The 15,029-nt window shown below is 40.4% G+C and overlaps 1 protein-coding gene across 2 annotated transcripts in view; it reads left to right on the forward strand.

Annotated features, from left to right (window-relative positions):
* vwa11 (von Willebrand factor A domain containing 11) overlaps positions 1 to 14,712 on the forward strand; it is a 40,178-nt gene extending 25,466 nt beyond the window's left edge. For both annotated transcript variants that reach the window (XM_075463525.1, XM_075463526.1), the window contains exons 2-18: positions 5,114 to 5,298; positions 5,496 to 5,632; positions 5,737 to 5,881; positions 6,563 to 6,656; positions 7,754 to 7,882; positions 8,936 to 9,122; positions 9,229 to 9,398; positions 9,585 to 9,697; positions 9,798 to 9,914; positions 10,016 to 10,186; positions 10,273 to 10,405; positions 10,498 to 10,650; positions 11,079 to 11,171; positions 11,273 to 11,544; positions 11,728 to 11,861; positions 12,509 to 12,668; positions 13,943 to 14,712. In XM_075463525.1, coding sequence (XP_075319640.1) covers positions 5,116 to 5,298; positions 5,496 to 5,632; positions 5,737 to 5,881; positions 6,563 to 6,656; positions 7,754 to 7,882; positions 8,936 to 9,122; positions 9,229 to 9,398; positions 9,585 to 9,697; positions 9,798 to 9,914; positions 10,016 to 10,186; positions 10,273 to 10,405; positions 10,498 to 10,650; positions 11,079 to 11,171; positions 11,273 to 11,544; positions 11,728 to 11,861; positions 12,509 to 12,668; positions 13,943 to 14,323 — 2,772 coding nt within the window. In that variant the 5' untranslated portion in view covers positions 5,114 to 5,115 and the 3' untranslated portion in view covers positions 14,324 to 14,712. The remainder of the gene's footprint in view (positions 1 to 5,113; positions 5,299 to 5,495; positions 5,633 to 5,736; positions 5,882 to 6,562; positions 6,657 to 7,753; positions 7,883 to 8,935; positions 9,123 to 9,228; positions 9,399 to 9,584; positions 9,698 to 9,797; positions 9,915 to 10,015; positions 10,187 to 10,272; positions 10,406 to 10,497; positions 10,651 to 11,078; positions 11,172 to 11,272; positions 11,545 to 11,727; positions 11,862 to 12,508; positions 12,669 to 13,942) is intronic.
* The last annotated feature ends 317 nt before the right edge of the window (positions 14,713 to 15,029 follow it).

The raw sequence follows: 15,029 nt of genomic DNA on the forward strand, positions 1-15,029 counted from the left end.
GTTTGCATGCCATGAGAAAAAGCCTCTTCTCATGAGATAACATCTAAACTATGTTGGAAGAACGCCAAGCTCAGTCTCAGTCAATGCCAGGAGTTGTATCTCAGGCTAAATCAACCGGTAAAGCAGGGACATGCAAACTGAACGGGGGCTGAGATAGGGGACAAGTACAGGGAGGCAGGGGCGGTCCTAGATGCGGGCCGACCGGGCAGGCACCCGGGGCGGCATCGCGGGGGGTGAAAAAAAACTGTCAAAACCCCCCCCCAAAAAAAAACGAGGGGGGGGGGGGGTTCGTGGTTAAGTTTCTTCCACAGAGGTGCAGGGGCCCGGGGTCGTAAATCAGTGTCGGACCGCCACTGCAGGGAGGTGAAGGCTGGCTGAAACTGGGGCAATTGGGCACTTTATTATACAGCAGTGACCTGAACTATTCCCCCAAAATAAAATATGCTCCCCATCCAGTCTGTAGGAGGATCTGGCTGCAGGAAATTGCTTGAATGCAGACAGTGCTAGTCTAACAACTTGGGCCTGGTATCATCATTTGTGGAACTTTTGAGACCCAATCCTAGTTCCCACCCTTGGTCTTCCTTCTTTATTTTGCACAGATAATGTGCCCCGTTTCTTTTAGGGCATCAAGTCATCCAAATAGCCCTCAGCGCCAAGAAGCATTTTCTTATTTAATCTTTTTATCTGTTTATAATCACATTTCCCTTTATCTATCCCATCCATTGCTTTGGCTTTAATTATCTTGTCAACATGTTTTTCTTCCTTTTACGATCCACACACTTTGCCCTCTATCTTCTTTCCTTCTGTCTGCATGCTATTACCTTGCTATTACCTACTTTTAGTAGAAGACTGATTCTACCAAAATGCACCACAGAGCTAGCCTGGGCGAAAGCCGACTGTTGACTCTGTCAAACAGTCTGGGAAAACCGAAGAGGAATCCGTTTCCATGGAGGGCGGGATCTTACCCAGCAACTTAAATTCATTGGAGTAACGGAGTTCCCTTAAAGGCGGGGTAGGGGATCTTTTTCTGGAACATTTTTTTTACATATTGCTTGAAATACTCTTCACACCCCCATTGCAACCAATTAATTAAAAGTTTTGACACAAATATGAAAAGTTTTAGTGGCCTCTAGAACGTACAATCTAGGAAAAACAGTATCCAATCATTGTGAACGGACCGTTCACAATGATTGGATTATGATGCCGTCTATCAAACTGCAATCTGCTCCTCCCTCCCCCTCCCCCTCCTTCCCCCTGTGCGCGTACCCTGCTCCGTGAACGAATTACGCATCCAGAAGCTTGGCAGGAAGCTAAACTAGAGCCAGCTTGGCTAGCACCTAGCATTATTAAACGTATAGTTAGCATATACTAAATACTAAATACTAAATACGGCAACGATCGATGCTTGCTGTCAGAACAGCGCTCGTTCACCTTCGTGCTCGTGCGCGTTCATGTACTCTAGAGGCGTGCCTTCGGGGGGAAAGTGAAGAAAAGGGTTGGGACTTTTTACCTGTGTATTTTCAAAATGCAGCTTCGCTGGACTCAAAATCCAGGATCTCCTACCCTACCTTTAATCAATCATAATGTTTAGAAATGACGTTAGTTATGCGCCGAGGTTCATGCTTACTCTCGCGAGGCTCTAGCTCGCGAATCACACTTCCCACATCCGCTTTCATTATACCGGTACCATTTGATAAATCAAACTTTTCCCAAAGCCAGTTGGAAGGAGAGCTACGACATCCTTGCCACTAACAAAATTGACGAGGCATTCCTCTTGCTCTCGTTTTAATTGTGTAATGATCTCCAAAATTGAAACAACTTCATGGATAGCTTCTAGCGTTCTTCCATCGCCATGTTTATTTCCGCTGCTTATGAGGGCAGAGCCAAGATGGATGCCCTATTATAACAGCTTTATGCCAGCCTGTGTTATTTGTACAATATAACATTACAGCCTCTGTCTCTGGGCGAGCAGTAGCTTGGCACCCATCAAAATTTCTTCAGAAATGTTCTAGTCTTCCTTTTACGATCCAGACAGTTTGTCCTCTATCTCCTCCTGTCTGCATTATATTATCTTTATTATATTGTCTTTATTACCTACTTTTATTACAAGACTGATTCTACCAAAATGCACCACAGAGCGACACAGGAAGGCATTCCTTCCTGTGGCAATTGGACTCCACAACTTCAATTTGTAAGTTTGATACCTTCTATGGTGGATATGTGCAATAACTGTAAATATTTACACAAGAGTGTCTACTTATTTTTAACATTGTTGGACTGTTTATTTCTATTTGCTATATGTACAGTATATTTAAATTTTTTATGCTTAGTTAGTTTTATTATTATTATTATTTGCATATTCTATTCCTTTTCATATTCTCTAAATTGGTGCAGCTGGACTAATCATTCAGGACGGAGGTGTGATGAGGTCTACCTAGTTCCCCAGTTATCTTGAGGTCAAAAGATCTTTTTGGCAGGACATACAGATTTTTTCTTTTTTTAATCTCAGAATGTTGTAAAGAACCACCAAGGTTTCTAGGGTTTGCTTCTTGAACAGATAACCTGATACTTTTAATGAATGATCATAGGTACCATCATATGTTTCCGAGGAAATTTGGTTAGTCAGCATCTGTATCATGACGAATGCACTTTTAAAATGAAACTACAAAAGCAGAAATTTGGTGAGACAGAACATTTTAAAGAAAAATATCAAGTCGTGACACATAAAATCTGTTTAGGAATTTCTCCATAATATCTTAATGGGGTATATAAGGCACAAATAAAAAAATAAAAGCTAACAACAACCTATTAATGTATGAAAATACTGTAATAGGCGTATGCAGATTGTTACACAATCACTAAACATTTTATTTGACAGGTGGGAAGAATCTAGTCACATTTCATAGACACAACTTGGCCCATTTTAACCACCTGAAACTTTTTAATTCCAGTAATAGTCATCTCTCTGAGAGTTTATTTGATTTTAATTACACTGCACTCCAGCAAGTATGAACATTTTGTAAAGTATGACAGCCTTATGGTATTGAGCTTTTGATCAGGAAAACTCTTCTGGTGAATTTACATTCACCAGAAGAGTTTTTCTTTCAAGCCAACTGAGCTCCAGAGGCTAAATTCATTGTTTGGTGGAGATAAAACAATGGCTAAATAACAACACCTTGCAGCTAAATGTGGACAAAACAGAAACACTGGTTATTGCCCCTGATGACTCCATTCCAGGGATTAACCAGTACTTGGGTGACTTGGGCCAGTCTGTTAAACCGAGCCTCAGAAACCTGGGTGTTGTGTTTGACAAGGACATGTCATTAGTGCAACACTGCAAACAGCTGACCAAAAACTGCTTTTTTTCAACTGAGGAAAATCTCCAAACTCAGGAAAATGGTGTCACAAAATGATTTGGAGCTGATTATCCATGCATTCGCGTTTGGACTATTGTAATAGTCTGTTTTCATGTCTGAACAAGAAGGAGCTGTCTCGCCTGCAGTTTGTGCAAAACTCTGCGGCGAGAATTCTGACCCGCTCTAATAGGAGGACTCATTTAACCCCTGTTCTTAAATCTCTTCATTGGCTACCAGTTTCCTCTAGGATAAATTTTAAAATTTTGGTTTTAACTTTCCGAGCATTGCATGGTCAGGCTCCACCCTACATCAGTGATCTGATCCAGTCTTACACTCCAGCTCGGGATCTGAGGTCTGTGGATCAGAATCTTCTGATGGCGCCACGCACTCGTTTCCAGACCAGAGGAGACAGATCCTTTCAGGCTGTTGCTCCAAGGCTTTGGAACGATCTTCCGCTCTCTCTGCGCTTGATGGAGTCTGTTGACGCCTTCAAAAGGCAACTTAAGACCTTTTTAATTGTTCAGGTCTTTTCTTAACTTTCTTAACTTTCTTAATTTTCTTAATTGTCTTAATTTTCTTAATTGTCTTGGGCTGCTATGATTGTCACTGAGTTGCTTTGGCCTTTTTAAACTTATACTTTTATGTACTTCTTAACTGTGTTTTTCTATTGTACCTGTAAAGCGCTTTGTGACCCTGGTCTGTGAAAGGCGCTGTACAGATAAAGATTACTTACTTACTTACATTTGAGCTGTGTTTGCATTTTCCGATCCACGCCTACACATGTGAAGTATAAAAGCAGTTGTAGAGGTGAGGTGGGAGTGCACTTTAGACTTAGTTTTGAAGCTGCTGGAGCAATTCCAGCGGGAAATCATTAAAGGTATGATTGTTTTTTTTAAAGTTGAAGTAAATTAGTTTTTTAAAGATTTCTACTTTTAATATGTACATTTTTATATTACATTGCAGAAACTAAATGATCTTGAATGAAATAAAATAATGTGATAATGTTAAGTGAATAATGTATCATTTTAACTGTGATTGCAATCAGTCATTTAATCTGTAAACTGTGTGTAATTTGTTTGTTCCAAGCAAGTTTTTGTCAGCTTTTTTTGTTGTATACGTTTCAACCAGTATGTTACTGTATATGAAGAATATATTTTAACCACCAAATAATTGCATAGGAATACCATTACAGTTGGAGCCCATTGTATGTGTGGCTTTTAATGTATTGCTGTTAAATTAATCAAATTCCTACTGAAATTTTTGTGAGCAAATAAAAGAAAAACACAAAAATCATGTTGGCTGGGAGTGGCAGCATCACATTCCTTAAGCGTGTTTGTCTTTATGATGTAAATTAATAATTTACATCATGTTTGCCTGAGTAAATCACTGGTAACAATGATGGTATATTATTGACCTTTCAAACTTATTCTTATGTTGCATAAAAAAACACCAGAAAATTATGCAAATACAGTATATAAGTAAAGGCAAATGTTTTTATAATTATCAATTAGCTGTTTTTCTATAAAATTATGCTTTGTGATTGTTTTTAAGTGATATTGTGCATCTTATTCTTTTAAATTCTCATTATTCTTATGCCGTTATTTAACGCAGGATAAAGTGCTGGATGTTAAGATATTCGGATGTGTCCTATAGCAACAGCTTCATTATGAAGCAACATAAGCAAACAGAACGACAATCAATTGAACTCTGCCCTCTTCTGATGACTAGTTGCATTGTCATTTTCTTTATCTCTGCAGTCATGGCTTCATTGCTGGGTGTGACTCTGTTGGCCTTGGCTCTAATGGCCCCCACTGTTGCCTTTGTTCCCATCGGGGGAGGGGTGTCCACTCACGTCAGCATCACAGGAACTGCTTTACTGCAAAAAGTTACTGAGACATGTCGGGATGTGGCTGAGGATGCTGGTGATGACTTCAACCCCACAGTAGGATGATAGAGCACAGTTAACAGACAGTGATAAACAAACAGAGTCAGAGTCCCCATTTTATCAAGTGTAAAATCTGCCCACCATGTCTTCAAAAGCAAGAGAGGGACACACACAGAAAATGCCTGAAATCTACAGACAGAGGAATAGTGCACTTGTTATTCATCGTCTTTTGACCTCTTCCATTTGAAACTCAGGGTTCATCTCCTGAGGAGCTGGTCCAGGCCTGTTTAGGTCCCAAGGCTACAGGGCTGGTGTCTGGGGCCAAGTTCCACTCAGCTCTTCAAGAGATCTACACCCAGAATGGACTCGTAGACCGCGACTTTGTCAACAGGTATGGAAGGAGTAAAATGACAAAGAGTAGCATCTTCGTAAGAAAATGAATACATGTGTTTAAAAAGTCAGATCTGCCCTTACATGTGAATAAAAAACTTTCAGTGCTCCACACCACTTCAACTCTGAAGCTTTCTTAGAGGGGCGTTCCCTAATTACCTCAGGCATGGCGGCCATTAAGGCTAACATTCGCAAGGAAAACTTCAAGGCCGCCAGGGAAACACTGGGAAGAGTCCTTCATACACTGCAGGTGAGAAGTGTGTGAGACATCAACTCAACTTCATTGCTACAGCATTTTTAGAATACAAGTGCAACTCAATGTGCTTTACAGAGCGAAAAAAAGACAGAAAAGTAAACGTGTGGAAATTAAACACAAGGTTTAAAGCTTAACAACACTTATAATGTTAATACAACGGGAATAAAAGGGTTAAAAGTAGACAATGAAATAGTAGCGCACAAACATAGGGAATTGAAAATGTGAAAACAACAATTTTAGCAGAGCTCATGTATTTAAAAGATGGACAACATGTAATATTTACATATATATGTTACGTGTTACGGCCGTGGCTCAGTGGTTAGAGTGGCTCGTCCAATAATCGGAAGGTTGGTGGTTTGATTCCCACTCTTGCCACTCAAAGATTGGTGAAACTGACAGCTGGAGGGGTGTCAGTCCACCTCCTTGTCACGGCCAAGGTGCCCTTGAGCAAGGCACTGTACCCCCATGCTCCCCGGGGGCTGTGATTGGCTGCCTACCGCTCCAGTGTATGGCATCTGTCTCTATGAGTGTGTGAAGCTGTGCATGTGTGTGTTCAACAGGTGCTGACCTGGATGGGTTAAAAGCGGAGGACAAATTATGTGTATTCCCTGTACATGACAATAATTCTGATCTTAATCTTTATGATCTTGCATACGTGTTTCCATGCACTGTCAGGACTTCTACAGCCACAGTAACTGGGTGGAGCTGGGCAACAAAGAGCCATATCGCAACCTCATACGGCAAGATCTTCCTCTGGAAAACCTTGCAGGTGAGTGTGTGTGTAATATCTCTACACAGGATAATGTGTCATTCTTTCTTGGAGCATATCTATTGACCAAAGAGCAGAGATTGTTGGCTTGTGGCCAATGGCGTATCCACGGGTGTGCCAGGGTGTGCCGGTGCCACCCAAAGAGGCAGCTGGCACACCCAAAAAATTGCCGTCAAACGGAAAGTGGACGGGGGACATCAGTTTCCGTCCATTATTGAAGTCTTGGACTCATATGACAAAGATGTTTTTCCCAACATGAACTGTTTACTTCTGATCTCACTGCCTGTTACAAGTTGCTCTGTGGAGCGCCTGTTTTCAGTTGTAAACAGGATTGAATCCACCAGCAGAGCTACAATGCTCACAGAGAGACTGAATAGCATGTCGTTGTTCATGTTAGAAAAAGAGCTCGCAGAGAAACCGGACTCTGATGAAATAATAAATGCGTTCAAGGCCAAGCCACGCCATCTTGCCCTTTAAATTGAGAGCTGCGCAGTGCGCACAGGTAGGCAGCAATATCGTTGTGTCCTTTACTCTGCTGCTGAGCCTAATAGCTGTGTTCAGATGGTTGAATAGCTTTGCTGATCATGCGTAATGTGGATACGTTATGGCTCTGTGAGAGCGCCTGAGTGTGTTATATTTCACTATGTTCATCTCATTCGGAACGCAATGTCTGTGTATGTGTTATGTTTCTGCAGTGTTTTTTTGAGAACACAAAGTGTGCTTTTTGTATTACTTTGTTATTGATTTATTTGAGAGCACATCACACGTGTGAATGTTAAATTCACTACTGTTGGTTGACTGTTACTGATGAGAACACACACAACGTGTGGGTATGTTTTGTGTTAATAATGCTGTATTCAAGAAATACATTCTTTTGAATGTTTGTGGAGGTGTAACAATGTTGAAAATAAATTTGGCACACCCAATGCCTTTTTCCTGGCTACGCCAGTGCTTGTGGCTCTAATACTGGAGTCCTGTTACTATTCTGAATTATTCAACTGTGAGACCATTTAGTTGTAAGAATTCTTTGTCCAGAAGTTGACAAAAACAAATGTACAATATTTGTAGATAATAAATGTTGCATTTTGCTTACATAGATAAGAACACTGCCACCTGTGGTGACTGTGCGAGTGGAACATGCCCCAATCAGATCCTTCCCAACATCCTGAGGAACAAGATACTTACATCAGGCTACTTGGACGTCTTCTCTCCTTTAAAACCTGAAGGTATTGTGTCTCATGAAAATGAATGGTTATTTGATTTTTACAAATCAAATTTGTAATTGTAATGGAACAGAAAGAATGAGAGAATCATGGCTGTTTTTAATGCAGTGCTGCCTAAGGGCCTGAAGATCGTGGGCATCCGTTGCTGATTTCCACTCTGCACAGAGATGTGTTGAGATTCTCTGAATCTTTTGATGATATTATGTGCAGTAGATGATGGAATATTGAGTCTTTATATACGTAGATTTTAAGACTTTAATTTGAGGGAGATTATTCTGCAGTTGTCTCTCAGTTTGTAGATGCAGGTTTTCTCCATTTTTACCTCTGAGAGACTAAGGTGCTCTTTTCATATCATGTCAATGACGTTTTGCCAATTGACGTAATTAGTTGCAACTTCTTTTTTTCGTACCACTTACTTTCAACTTTTGTTTTGTGGACGTGTTGCTGCCATCAAATTTAAGATGTTTATGTTTATGCATTTAGCAAGCGACTTACAAATGAGGATATAACATTAAAGCTAACATCAAAGCTAACAGTAAGCAACGTAGAAGGAGACCACTGGTCAGACTCTGTCAGAGGTGACAGTGTAGAGATAGAGTGCAGGCATAGAGGGAAATACTGAAAGAGAAAGTGCAATAGAGAGGGTAGGAAAGTACAGGATAAATTCAAAACTCTTCCACTGAAATGTGTTCTACTTTATTATTCTATTTTTTCTATGGACCCATCCATGAGCTTTTTTCTTAATAATCAGAACTTATCTGAATAAATAATATCCTTAATCTGTAATTACCAAAGAGCAGTGCAGTCACTCATCTATAATTTGTATACATAACTTTTATCCTGAATAACCTATGTATTTATTGTCTGAATAAGGTACTTCAAATCTATATGCAATGCTAATGAAATCATGCTTTTTGTACCACCAAAACAGACATGACTAAACTGTTCCTGGAATTCATCCTAACCAAAAATTTACACTCAAGTACACATACAGATGCAGTAAAGACAACAGTTTGAACCAATCCAGTTTGTCCTCTTCCTCCTTTTCTGTGCCAGGTAAGTGTAGCCATGGAGGTAAAGCTGATGCCACTAGTACAACAGTACCACGAGGGGGCATCAGCAAAGATGAGCGTCACTCAAACAACGCGGCCTACCATGATGCTGCTGTGAAAGCAGCCACAGAAGCATCCCTTGAGCTGCTCGAAGACATCCGCTTTGCTGCAGGGGATGAAGAATTTCTTAGGTAAAACGGCAAGATATGAACAATACATATTGAAGTCCTGTGCATAAGTGACAGAAAGTTGTACTTTGTGGGAAAAAAATAAAGATTATCTTGTCGTTTCTCATAGAATGATGGGGATTGCCCGTTCATCTGTGGTGTGCTTTGTCATTGACACCACTGGCAGTATGTCAGACGATATCAAAGAAGCCACGTCAGTAGTTTACGAAATCATTGACAGCCAAAAAGGAACACAGGACGAGCCCTCAGAGTACATCCTGGTGCCCTTCAATGATCCAGGTACGGATACTTAGGAAACCATTGTCAGTGTCAGCTCAATGCTCCTGTTAGGTGTTTCATTTTACCAAGATGCATACTGTAAATCCACACAGTCACATCGGTTGTCATGGATAAATGATACATTTAGTTAAAAAAAATGTCAAACTCCAGGTTAGTCTTTGTGCTCCTCTTTGTTAACATTTGTAGATTTTGGACCAATGATCAGAACAACAGATGCTGATAAGATGAAAGCAGAAATCTCTAAGCTCAAAGCAGATGGTGGTGGTGATGCTCCAGAGATGTGCCTGTCAGGGCTTCAGGTATGACATCTTCAAATCGTAAACGGAAAACTTAGATGGATTTCTTTTAAAAGGGTGAAGTTATGAATCCTTTAAAGACATGGAACCCTTGTTTCTTCAGCTGGCTCTCACTGGTGCCCCCTCCTCATCCGACATCTATGTTTTCACTGATGCTGTAGCCAAAGATTTTAACCTCAAGGACACTATTATTGCTCTCATGAGGAGTACCAAGTCAAAGGTAAATGCTGACTGGCACGAAATGATGGCCAGTGTTCATTCAGTCTGAAGAGGTGAGTTGGTTGAAAGCCGTATAATTGTCATATTAACTCTTCTCCACAGGTATCGTTCTTCATGACTAATACCCTGGGTAGGCGCCGTCGTTCTCTAACAGCTTCCTTTGAAGACTACAAGGAATTAGCTTTGGCATCTGGAGGCCAAGCCATCCAGGTATCAAAGTCACAGCTGCCTCAGGCCACAGACATCATTCTTGATAGCTCAACATCAGCCCTGGTAAGATTTTGGCACTGTACAAATATCCTTGACCTGAAGCATGAATCAGACCTGAACTTATGGAAAATTGTCCACCTTTCCCTCAGGTGACAGTTCTTAATCGAGCAACGAATGTTGGAAGTGAAGAGACTTTCCCCTTTATGTTGGATGAATCATTGACAAATATCACTATTTACATCACAGGAACATCCATTACTTTTACACTGACCAACCCTGCTGGTAACTCACAGTTCCAAACACTTAAGATGGTATGAATGTCTTCCCTTCTCACTGAAAATATTGTCACGATGATGTATGCATAACTTTTATAGGGGTGAGCCAGAATCACAATGAGCCCAGCGGTAAACTGGGAGCCATTCAGACAGTGGGGAACCTGAGAAGAATTCGTCTTAACTCTAACAAGCAAGCAGGACTCTGGAAGATCACCGTCAAATCCACCCAACCATACACACTTAAAGTCACAGGTCAGATACTGTTTATTTGTGTGTTACATATATACACAGTTGAATGAACTAAATTACCCAGTCTTTAGGTAATCAGGAGTTTCAGCTCCACCAGAAAAGTTTTGTTTTGTCGTCTCAACATTTCTGAACCACGAATTTGCCTCTCAGCTAAAAGAAACTGGTGTCTTTCCCACTTTATCACAAAGTGGCATCTTTTAAGGAAAGTCCAGGGTTTAGGGAGGCTTAAATGGAAAACTGCGTATCTTAAACTCCCATCAGCCCACTAACCTACAAAGAAGTGCTCGCTGGTATTTAAGGCCTCAAATTGGTTTAATGAAACGTAAAATAGCAAGAAGAGAACGTGTCCATTGTTTCTAGGACCTGTTCGTTAGTGGTGTCTGAGTTGTTCTTATTCAGTGTCAGTATTTACTGTGAATGTTTGTCCCCAGGCCAGAGCACACTTACCTTCATCTATGATTTTGTGGAAAGCTTCGGAGGACCCCACTCAGGTTATGCAACACTCAGTGGGCGCCCACAAGCAGGTAAAGTAACTCCAATAAGTTCTGGTAAAAATGTTATTAGCTCCTATTATTTATGTCTTATTTATTTTATGTCAACTTGAACAAGTGCTTCTTTCCTCCAGGCCAACCCGCCAACCTGATGCTCTCAGTAATTGGTAGAAAAGGTCCATCCTCGATGACTGTTACTGAAGTCGGCTTGGTAATAGTGTCTGGTTCTGAGAATGCTACCAATGGAAAAATGACTGACATGGGCAATGGAAACATTCTGGTGACTGTTGATAAGGTCCCCGAGGGCGAGTTTGTGGTCATTATGAAGGGAGTGGACAAAGTATCAAACAGCGAATTTCAGAGACAGTCGACGACCCAGATGTCCATATCCAAAGTGAATATCCAGGTATGTCATTTTACCTCCTCTTTACATCCTCACATTGGACTTTTACTGATGACAGAAAACATGACGATTGAAAATCAATCTATAAATCCAAAGTATTATAGAATTTAATATATTAGAACATTGAAATTTGAGTTGCATAACAATGAGTCCTCTTAACCTGTTTCTCCTCCTTATCTCTTCTAGGCTGTGGTGGGCAGCAGTGTGGAGCCAGGAAAGGCCTTCAGTATCCCCTTTAGTGTAATGACCCAGGGTGTTGGTGGTCCATACACCATCAATGCAAGAAATGACAAACAATTTACCATGAACTACCCAAATAAGTGAGAAGAAGCTACTACAAATTATTTCTTTGTTTAATGTTAAAATCTGGGATGATAACATGCCATTGCTATTTGGTAGCAGGGTAGCTTAGATTAGTGAAAGACCTGATGAAAGAAGAAAACAGCTTGGCTTCAGTTTAATGGAAATACAGTTGAATCTCTAAGCCCCGTGTCAGCTACAGTCATGTGAAAAAGAAACTACACCCTCGTTTTCATAAATAAATTTTAAAAAATCTATTGGTCCTGATACATGTCAGATGAACATCAACACATGACGTTAAACATGATTATTTATTGGAGAAAAACTAAGCTTAAATACAGAAGCAGTGTGTGAAAAACTAAACACACCCTATGATTTATGATTAATTTCCTGGTAGAACCACCTGTAGCAGCAGTAACTGGAAGTGAATGTTTTCCGGATGCAACATCAGTCTCTTACGTCATTATTTTGGCCCACTCTTCTGTATTACATTGCTCTTACAATTTGAGGAGTCACATTTATGTATCCCTGTCTCCTTGTTGAGTAAATGAGTGTGTTTGAGTATCTGCGTTGTTATTCCAACCAAACACGTTAACTGGAATCATCTTTAGATTCTACAGACCCTGTTTGTGAAATCTCAAAATTGTATTTTTTCCTCTTTTGACAGGCTAACCTTGACAACTGGACAGTATGCTAATGGTACGTTGACTATTACATCGCCTGCTGCCACAGAATCGGGCACTGATGTCACTCTGACTATTGAAGCCAAGTCATCGAGTGGTTCTGACTCCAACTTCGCAGTTCTGAGATTGTCTGTTTTGAACAAGGTAACCAGAGTTTTCCTCGATTAGATATGGTTGGAATCAGTGAAATACAGTGGCATGCTAATGTCTGCTAAAAACTTCTGTTCATGTGAATAGTGAGGTAAGGTTGGGATGAACTGACTTCTAAAAGGCATTTAGTTAAAATTCTCAGAAATTACTCTTTCATTTCACTGTTTTCTGTTTCAAAATAACAAAAAACTACAGGGCTTCCAAATAAACAAAATTAAATAAATAAATGGTAAATAAAAGTTTCACAGTTTGCAAATGCCTTTTATAGCCATTTAAAGGTTTTTACCACACATTTTTCCTTCTTTCTGAAGGTCTTCTGTAGGAAAAAGCAGGTTTTTATTTGCCTTTTCTCACAGTCCTAGCAGTTCTTTCTAAAATGTTTCTCGGTTTTCCTGATGGTTTTTCAGAGCTCTACTGCTTTGTGAGCATCAATTGTATAAAAGATTTCAGAGTACCGGGCAGGTGCTTAGAGATGATCGCTGAGAGAGGGTTTGAGGGGTCATAGCGTTTCTAAGGCTACGGCTACACGAAAACGAAACGAGGTTTTTTTTGAAAACGGGTACGAAAATTCTTGCGACCACACGGAAACGCGCTGCTGTCCAGACGAAAACGGATGAAACGATGCAGTACACACGCCACTGTGTCACGCCACGCTGTGAGACAATAGAGAAGTGTTAAAATTGGCTCACAGCGTCAACGTGTGACTGACGCAAAAACGTTTTAGCTGTAACAATGGAAACGAAACGAGGCCGTTTTCAAACTTTCCCACTCTGGAACCCGTTCTCAAAAACTATCGTTTTGGGGTAGTGGGAACGCCGGCTCCGTGTGGCCGCGACAGCGAAACGATAAGAAAAAGTATCGTTTACAGTGAAAAACGTTTTCGTGTAGCCGCAGCCTAAAACTCTGAAGTTTGTGTGAATATTTGCCACAATGATAAAAAGTCGTCGCTCTGTAACTACTGTCACTCAAATTTTTGGGGCTGCCCAAAGTTTCTCCTCCTTCACTCTAAAACTGTAAAAAACAGAAATAATATATTTAACTTTAAATGTTGAATGTTTTATCTTTAACTCCTCCGTCTTTGGAGATCAGTTCATACTAACTTTACTATCAAGAGCAGAAGATCTTTATATACCATTGCAACTGAGTAGAAGTGTTTTAAACTAAGCCACTAATATTATATTTGCATCTGTCATTCTGTTATAAACTGACATGCTGAATTACTCTCTCATAAACACAAATCCCACATCTTTTTTTTTTTTTCTGTCCAGATTACAGATTTCTTTCAGCCAGTGTGCAAACTGGTTGCTGTGCTGGCTGATGATTGCCCTCAAGATGTGTCCCAGTGTGGACCTCACTGGTGGGGGCTTTCGGCTAACCTTACTGATGGAAATGGCACAGGGATAGAAAGCATTTCCATGCGTCAGGGTAATGGAACCTTGACACACACCCTGCTGAGCTCGCCTATCGTCCGTGCAGACTACAACGCCTCCTGCTGTTCACAGATTGTTGAATTTGTAGCTGTAGACAAAGTCGGTAATGTGGGCAGGTGCTATCATTCAATCGTCCGCTCTGGCGGCCCCCCTGCTCTGACTCTGTCACTGCCACTGTGGCTTTGCCTGTTGGTATCCATCTTCGTGGCAAAACCTTGATGTAGTTTTGCTGGGGTTAAAATCCTCCGTCTACTCTCTGTATGAATGTTAGATGATATGAAACAATGTTTTATACCATTTTGCTTGTATGCATGTCGTGGGAGAAAAGAACCATTAATGATTCTTCTTATCATGGGAAAACTGTGCAAACATGATGCTTTATAGATTACATTTTACTTTGAGCATCTAAAAAAATGTTGATCAACAGCCTCCTTCTCAACAGAAAAATATAAATTATAATGAAGTACATAATTTGTTGGGGTTTGGGGACTTCTTGTAAATCAATTCAGAAATCTAAGGACTTTCTAGATCTTCAAAAAACACCGACAGTTCTTGCTTCTATACTGTTTTGAATGTGCAAGTCTTAAATAAATACAGAGATCTCTCTGCGCAACGTGTGTTCATTTTTCTCAATAACTTTTCAGCCAATCTGCATAAAAATTTGGCTGGTGAATATCTGTATCAGATAAAGTAACATAATGTAACAAAGTATTAGATAAAGTCCCTGCCTTCCTGCAGTAGACACTTCGTAGTTAAGGTAAAACACAAAAGAGAGACTTTCCCCTTTTTAAAACTGGTGATAATTTAGGAGAACTGTGTCGAAGACTGTGTCTCCAAACAGTCACTGATGTCCACATACACACAATAAAGTGTCGGATTAGCAGCTAATCAACTGATGAGCTTCTGTGAGACTGTGCTGCAAGAG

This window comes from Odontesthes bonariensis, chromosome 4 (assembly GCF_027942865.1).
Source record: "Odontesthes bonariensis isolate fOdoBon6 chromosome 4, fOdoBon6.hap1, whole genome shotgun sequence".
Classification (NCBI taxonomy): domain Eukaryota; kingdom Metazoa; phylum Chordata; class Actinopteri; order Atheriniformes; family Atherinopsidae; genus Odontesthes; species Odontesthes bonariensis.